Genomic DNA, 8779 nt, shown 5'->3' with positions numbered 1-8779 from the left:
TGGGCATCCAGCTCCACGTGACAGTATCAGAGCATTTTGATTGGTAGATGAGCTCTTTGACCGCCCCGCAGGAAGGGTGCCTCCATGTAATGTTATTGTGGAACAAAATACAGATGGTTTATGACGGGAAAAATACACTGATAGCAGGAAATAATATTTAAAGAAAAGCAATTAATTTGCAGGTCTTATAAATTATATGTAATATGACGTATAAACTTGTTTGGTAATAAAATTATATAAAAAATTCTCATTTAAAATATTTATAACACAATTATAAATACTTATGTTATACCGTTAACATACTATTATTATTATAATTATTATTATAATTATAATTATTATTATTATTATTATTATTATTATTATTATTATTATTATTATACACTAGAACTACATTGTTTTAATAATTATCAAAAAAGAACTAGAAAAACTTCAAATAAAGTACAAATTCTCATAATCTGAGAAAATGAAGCTAAATAAAAGGGTCTTTTAACTTCTGGTCAGCTAAAGAATATAAACAAGCTAATGTTTTGCAGTGCAAAGTTGTTGTTTGGAGTGCAGCACACGTGAAAATGGTGCATTTTGTTAATGAACAATCTTGTCCAACTGTTCTCTAACGACCTGATCTAACTAGTTGAACGACCTGAAATAATTTCCTGGATCTGGCAGTCAGCTGTTCTCATCCGGTGGTCACGTGTATCCAAGGCACGCGCTCACTGTTGTCCAATCATCTGATGGACACCATTTATTACATCTGAAGCACAACGAGCATAAAAGGGACGCTATGAAATATGTGCACGAGAAAACGCGTGCGCGCGGAGGACGGCGGGTGGCGACGAGTTCACCACTAGGTGGCGGTGCTGCAACACACTTCTATGAAATAACATTTGATGGCATAAATAAAGAGTTTCTATTATTATTATTATTATTATTATTATTATTATTATTATTATTATTATTATTATTATTATTATTATTATTATTATTATCGTTACTATTATTATTACTACTACTGTTATTAGTAGTAATAGTAGTAGTAATAGTAGTAGTAGTAGTAATAATAGTAGTGAAGTAGTACAGTAATTGTAGTAATAGTAGTGTTACAAGTAGCACTAGTAATAGTAGTATTAGAAATACTAGTATTAGTAGTACAACTAGTAGTAGTAACAGCAATATTAATAGTACAACTAGTAGTAGTAGTAATAGTAGTAAGAGTAGCATTAGTAATAGTAATAGTAGTAGTAGTAGCAGCAATCGTAGTATTAGTTGTAATAGTAGTAGTAGCAATAGAAGTAATAGTAGTAGTAGTAATAATAGTAGTAGTAATAGTAGTATTAGCAATAGTAGTATTAGTAGTGCAACTAGTAGTATTAGTAGTATTAGTAGCAGTATTATAGTGTTAGTAGCAGTAGTAATAGTACCAGTATTTATACATATTATACAAAATTTAAATTTCCCTAAATTTCCCAGTTTGGGATAAATAAAGTCTGTCTGTCTGTCTGTCTGTCTGTCTGTCTGTCTGTCTGTCTGTCTGTCTGTCTGTCTGTCTGTCTGTCTGTCTGTCTGTCTGTCTGTCTGTCTGTCTGTCTGTCTGTCTGTCTGTCTATCTATCTATCTATCTATCTATCTATCTATCTAACATTCATTCATTCGTTCATTCATTCGTTCATTCATTCATTCATTGTGTACCACTTCAACCACTGTGGTGGGTCACGGTTAGCTGAAGCCTATCACAGCTGACTGAGGGCGTGAGGTGGGGAAACTCCGAGCGCGACGCCAGTGCACTGTAGACTTATTATATTATATTATATTATATTATATTATATTATATTATATTATATTATATTATATTATATTATATTATATTATATTATATTATATCATATCATATTATATTGTATTATGTTAGTTTTTAACTTTGCTTTATACTTTAAGCTTTCTCATCAGCTCTATTTTTCAGTCTGTAGCCTCTCGTGTTTCGTTCATGTCAATTACCCATTTAACATATGCATGTATTTTTGAATGGCCCTGAACTCAATCCTGCAAAATACCAGTCACACACACACACACACACACACACACACACACACACACACACACACACACACACACACACACACACACACACACACACACACACACACACACACACACACACACACACACACATTCTCCTCCTGCTCTGGCTGCTGCTCAGTGTTGTAAATGATTGTGGTCTGCCTTTCTGCATGGATACACCAGCTAAGAACCTCTAAATATATCTAACAGGTGTGTGTGAAGATCGTATCCGTACACTGGAAACCTACACCTTACTCTATAACTTTCTTATCCGTTATGTGTGTAAGTGTGTGTGTCTTTATCAGAGTTCTTACATGTTGGTGATTTATCTGTATTTTATTCAGACAGACAGCTTCACACTGAGGGTTGGGATTATGATGCTGTCGTCAGGTGGCGTCGCCCACAGCGTCCAGGTGCACGGCAACCGTCGCCGCCCTGATCTTCATCACCTTCATCGACCACCTCCTCCTCCTGCTCGCTCCAGCTGGATGGACCTTCTCACACAAACTGGCGTGAAAAGGCAGGACTTTTAATTTGGGGGTTTTGGTGAAGAAGCTCCTCGCTTTGGAGGAAAACGCAGCATCCTTCGTCTCCACGGCGACGGTCTTCAATCTCATCCTCGCTGGATTCCTGCAGTTTTTCTCGTCAGGAGGAGGTTTTTGCATCTTTTTTATCCTTCAGCCGCGATTGGATCCACGAGTCAGCTGACGCCCAGAGCATTTCCTGGTAAACTCTATTTATTCAGGCTGGTTGGTTGCCTTGGTAACCGTGGCGAGAGCATCCCCTACAAGTCTGAGGAGGCGAGGCGCAGCGAAGCCATCGAGTCTTCATGGAACTTTTTAACAATCGTTTCGCTGTTTAAATCCAGCCAGAGCAGGAGGAGAATGTGTGTGTGTGTGTGTGTGTGTGTGTGTGTGTGTGTGTGTGTGTGTGTGTGTGTGTGTGTGTGTGTGTGTGTGTGTGTGTGTGTGTGTGTGTGTGTGTGTGTGTGTGTGTGTGTGTGTGTGTGTGTGTGTGTGTGTGTGTGTGTGTGTGTAGAGTTGGGGGGCCACATGACATGCTTTTGTGTCTCTGCTGTTTGCTGGTTTCATCTGGAGGGGATGGAGAGTATGGTGAAGTAAGAAAGGCGGCGACGGCGGCACCTGATCGCACTTAATGCTGTCCTCAAAGGGTCAGATGTAACTAATAAATGTAACGTAATGTAACTCAGTGTAATGTAACGTAAATGTAACTACTCCTTAATGTCAAATAACGTTAAATTTATTACTTACTGAAGTTACAAACATTACAGTTACACAAAAAAATGTTTGTTTCTGTTATAACAAATGCTTTTTAACATAACATAAATTAAAGAAATAACAAATTATACGTTTTGTTTTTTTAATTTTTTTTAATTAAATAAAAAAAATCTTTTTTTTATTTGTCAGGTTATTAAACCCACAGAACTCCATCAATCAAGGATCAAACTATCAATGAATAAAGAAAAATAACATCAAACACAAGTTAGGACATTAAATGTTTTTGTCAAAGTTAAAATGGGTTAAATTACTGCATTTTGGGAAATGTAGTTTTTGGTCAAATTTATTTGTAGACACTCTGACCTTTTATGCTCTTGCGGGCCACACAAAACAATGTAGCGGGCCACATTTGGCCCCCGGGCCATGAGTTTGACACGTGTGCTTCAAAGGCTCAGAAGTTTTTGGGGAGCGTCTGAGTTCGTGATGATGTTGTTGACAAGCCGCCCGATTGAATGAAAGGTATCCAAGCAACCAAAAGGGCTACAGGGGGGCTGAGGGGGGGCCGAGGCGGCATTGTGCGCTCCGTGTCGGTCGATGTTGTCGCATGATTGTGATGGCCTGACCCCTCATTTGCCTTTGCTGTGGCCGCTGCGGGCCGAGCCCGCTCCCTACAACCGCTCATTATACCCCAGGATTTCCATCTGACATCCCAGCGTCGTGTTTCCCACACAAAACGCTCCTCCATCCATCTGTCCGGGTTTGCTGTCATTTCAAGTCTTTTTTAAAAAATGTATTATGTGAGACATTCCCAGCATGCTCAGCGTCAGGAATGAGTCCCATGACGGGGCCGTTTCAGGTGGATGAAAGGCTTCCAGTGAAACAATGGCGCGTCGTTAGGCCTCACACACAACGGTTGCATCACTCTGAGGAGACAGTGATGAGTGCGTGGCGCATCGTTGTTTCAACCGTTCATTCCCTTATCAGTGCAATCATAGGTTTTGTTTCACAAATGAAGTTCCGAGGTGCCCCACAAATAAGGTCATCCCAATTGTACAGCGTTCCGACAAGGGGCTCTATGACAACACAGTCCTGACCCTCCCATCTCACTGCCTTGTCCCAATCGCTGTGGATGTTGTCTGGTGTTTTTGCCGTGAACCAACTCAATCCTGTGGAACGAATTAATCTTTCCCCATTAACCCAGGTGAAGCTGTCTTCATCTTCAAAATCAAACAGGCCAATCCATGCTCCTTTGACTGAGGATTTCTTTTTCTTATGTTCTTGATCCAATAATAAAGTCAAATTTGTTAAGAACTCCTGATTTTGAGGATTTGAAACAATAGCTAAGTCACCACCAAATTCATGGCATATAAAACGTGATACTTCCCATTTCTCTAGCTGATCAAATATACGGAAACAGCGGGAGTCATGCTCAGTCCAGTAGTCTGGGCAGCGTGAGCACTGGAGTGTTGCCTCATTACAAAATTTCTTGGAGATGTCATGGAAATGGGGGACGTTTAGAATTGACCTCAGTCGTTCGTTTTCCTGTTGAAGGTGTGCCTTTTCCAGTTCCAAATGAGTTATGTTCTTTGTAGCATCGGCCAACTCTTGCAGCTGCTGGTTACACTGGTTTGTCTCTTCAGATATTGTCGTCAGGTTCTGCTTTAGCTTGTTCAGCTGCTGGCTATACTGGTTTGCCTTTTCAGTCATTGTCGTAATGTTCTCCTGTGATTCTTTCAGATTCTGTTCAAGGTCTGCCTTTTGCTGTTCCAAGGGAATTGTGTTGTCTTCAGCATTGGACAACTCCGTCACATTTCCTTTCAGCTGCTGGCTGCACTGGTTTGCCTCTTCAGATATTGTCGTCAGGTTCTGGTTTGACTTGTTCAGCTGCTGGCTATACTGGTTTGCCTTTTCAGTCATTGTTGTAATGTTCTCCTGTGACTCTTTTAGATTCTGTGTAAGGCCTGCCTTTTCTTGTTCCAATTGAGTTATGTTGTGTCGAGCATTGAACAACTCCGTCACATTCCCATGCAGCTGCTGGCTACACTGGTTTGCCTCTCCAGACATTGTCATAATGTTATCATGTAACTTGTTCAGCTCTTGGCGATACTGGTTTGCTTTTTCAGACATCGTAGTCACATTCTCCTGTGACTCTTTCAGATTCCGTTTAAGGTCTGCCTTTTCATGTTCCAAATGAATTTTATTGTCTTTAGCATTGGACAACTCCATCACATTTCCTTGTAGCTGCTGGCTACATTGGTTTGCCTTTCCCAATATTGTTGTCATTTTCTCCTGTGACTCTTTCAGATTCTGATTAAGTCCTGCATTTACCTGTACCAAATGAGTTATGTTGTCTCGAGCATTGGACAACTCCGTCACATTCCCTTGCAGCTGCTGACTACACTGGTTTGCCTCTTCAGATATTGTCGTGATGTTCTCCTGTAACTTGTTCAACTGCTGGCAATACTGGTTTGCCTTTTCAGACATTATCGTCATGTTCTCCTGTGACTCTTTCAGATTCCGTTTAAGGCCTGCCGTTTCCTGTTCCAATTGAGTTAGGTTGTTTTGAGCATTGGACAACTCCATCACATTCCCTTGCAGCTGCTGGCTACACTGGTTTGCCTCTTCAGATATTGTCGTGATGTTCTCCTGTAACTTGTTCAACTGCTGGCAATACTGGTTTGCCTTTTCAGACATTATCGTCGTGTTCTCCTGTGACTCTTTCAGATTCCGTTTAAGGCCTGCCGTTTCCTGTTCCAATTGAGTTAGGTTGTTTCGAGCATTGGACAACTCCATCACATTCCCTTGCAGCTGCTGGCAACACTGGTTTGCCTCTTTAGATATTGTCGTGATGTTCTCCTGTAACTTGTTCAACTGCTGGCAATAATGGTTTGCCTTTTCAGACATTATCGTCGTGTTCTCCTGTGACTCTTTCAGATTCCGTTTAAGGCCTGACTTTTCCTGTTCCAATTGAGTTATGTTGTCTCGAACATTAGACAACTCTGTCACATTCCCTTGCAGCTGCTGGCTACACTGGTTTGCCACTTCAGATATTGTCGTGATGTTCTCCTGTAACTTGTTCAACTGCTGGCAATAATGGTTTGCCTTTTCAGACATTATCGTCGTGTTCTCCTGTGACTCTTTCAGATTCCGTTTAAGGCCTGCCTTTTCCTGTTCCAATTGAGTTATGTTGTCTCGAACACTAGACAACTCCGTCACATTTCCTTGCAGCTGCTGGCTACACTGGTTTGCCTCTTCAGATATTCTTGTAATGTTCTCCTGTGACATGTTCAGATTCTGTTTAAGGGCTACCTTTTGCTGTTCCAAATTAATTATATGGTTTCTAGCTTTCTCGAGGTCGTCCAGCAATATTTTCAGAGTTCGGTTAAGGCCTCTATTGTTCTCTTCCATAAGTTTGATCTGGTCTTGATGACTGGATAGCTCTGCACTCCAATGTTTATTGATTAATCCCATTGGAATCAGTAAAGCAACAGCCACCAGAAATAAAACTGAGACCACAACGAGAATGGTTTTCCCTTTTTTCTTCGATTGCGGTCTCCTTGTTTCGTCAGGAATCTCTCCACTGTCAAAAGAAAATAATTTTTAACGAAAATGTATTGTTATTATTATAATGTAATGCCAAGTGTAATTTAAACACACTTTTAACAAAACTATCTATCAATCTATCACTCTATCAATCTATCACTCTATCAATCAGTCAATCATGGTGCTCATAGTGTTCATGGTGTTCATTTGTTCACATGTTCATAGTTTTCCGTGTTCAAACTTTCATGGTGTCAATAGTGCTCATGGTGTCCATCTTGTTGTTCATAGTGTTCATAGGGTTCAGAGTTTCCTCCAGGATTAATAAAGTGTCTGTCTGTCTTTCTTTCTACATGTACCTATATGTATGTGCGTGTGCGTGTACAGTGCCTTGCGAAAGTATTGGCAGTATTGAAAGTATAATTGTGTGGAATTTTATGGCACACCTTTCAAAATCTGTCTCTCCACTGTCAGTTTGAACTGTAATGGTTTGCACTGGGCCATGTACTGGATTTTCTTTTTTGTCATCTTCTTCCAACATGATCTGGATAATTTTCCAAAAGTGTCAGTCCGTGGACTGTATGGACTGTTTTAAAGACTGTTTTAAAGGCTAACTGGCTTTAATCTAGACTCTTGCTTTCAAGTTCTTTAATGTCTGGTTTGCTTTTTCCAACATTGTCTTCATGCTGTCCAGACATATTGTCAAGCCTCTACTTTCCTCAACTACAAATGTTTATTGGTATCCAACATTTTAAACATTAAAATACTGACCACCACAAGTAAGACCAAGACCAGGGATCAGGAACCTGTGGCTCCATGTGACTCTTTCATCCATATACTGCGGATCCATGTGGATTTGAAAAAAGGCTGGTGGATAGCACTGTTGCCTCACAGCAAAGGATTCCAGGTTTGAGTCGTTTCTGTTCTCCCTGTAAGTGTGACCGTAGGTGTGAATGTGTGCATGAATGGTCATCTTGTCTTCCCAATTAGGGTCATCTCTTCTCCCCAAGACTCCTTCAGGCCTATGCTGCTGAGCTGGGAGACCCTCTTCAACAGGTGTTTAATCTGGGAATTGTCCCGTATTTGTGGAAAACCTCCTGCGTTGTCCTTGTAGGGACGCCCTACTGAGCTCAATGACTGCCGTCACTCTTGTCCATGTAATGATGACTCTGGAGCAACTGGTCCTAGAGCTCATGTGTCCCCAGGTGTGGGGTGCACCTGACACTGGGGATGGCAGTCTGTCAATTTGGATTATATTCATAACAGGTAAACACTGCAGTCTGTCAATCTTAAAAAATGTTTGATTTAGACCTTAACACATTGGCTGCAGTCATTTTCAGTGCAGTGTGTCCCTGTACTGCAAGGGCTTTGTAGTAATTAATCTTCTTCGGTGGACTTCCACTGACGCTCCGGACATTTATCGGTGTTTTCTTTCTGTTCTTGGCCGATCACCAGATGCTTCATTCAGAGCTTCACGTGTTTGCTCTGACATCTTGTGAGCTCTGACATACACAACTTCTCCGTCTCCCTCTGATTCTCCATCCTCTGTTTGAGCATGTGCAGAATGAGACAAAGCAGAGAAGCTAAGGGCTAGCATTTGCATGTTCTTAGGACTAGCATTTTGTTGTGTAGGAACCAGCAGTTATTTTAAGAGAACAACAGCGAAGTGTCATTCATTCATTCATTTTCTTTCGCTTTATCCGCTGCAGCGGGTCAGGTGGCCATCTGTCACTAATTCAGGGAGTGGCTAAGCTAATTGGTAAACACATGGATTTAGCTAAAACAGCTAATCGAGTATATTACTTCCGGTTTTGGTACAGGCACAGCTACAGGTGTGTTTCCGTGTCTGCATATGTAACCCAGTGGTTATCTAGCCAGCCTGTTATTCAGTGTTAATAGGTACACTGTCTCTTTAAGAGTCACGACAGTAAAGCTCTGCTTTA

At 40.8% G+C, this 8779-nt stretch overlaps 1 protein-coding gene across 1 annotated transcript; it reads right to left on the bottom strand.

Moving 5' to 3' along the window:
* Positions 1-3504: 3504 nt before the first annotated feature.
* LOC137608718 (putative leucine-rich repeat-containing protein DDB_G0290503) lies at positions 3505-6733 on the bottom strand. The gene has a single exon (XM_068335263.1). It carries the CDS (start codon positions 6702-6704, stop codon positions 4266-4268), a length of 2439 nt encoding a protein of 812 aa, XP_068191364.1. The 5' UTR covers positions 6705-6733; the 3' UTR covers positions 3505-4265.
* Positions 6734-8779: the final 2046 nt, after the last annotated feature.

Source organism: Antennarius striatus, chromosome 15, assembly GCF_040054535.1.
Source record: "Antennarius striatus isolate MH-2024 chromosome 15, ASM4005453v1, whole genome shotgun sequence".
NCBI lineage: Eukaryota > Metazoa > Chordata > Actinopteri > Lophiiformes > Antennariidae > Antennarius > Antennarius striatus.
The sequence above is the reverse complement of the archived record's forward strand: the minus strand, read 5'-3'. Positions and strand labels throughout refer to the sequence as shown.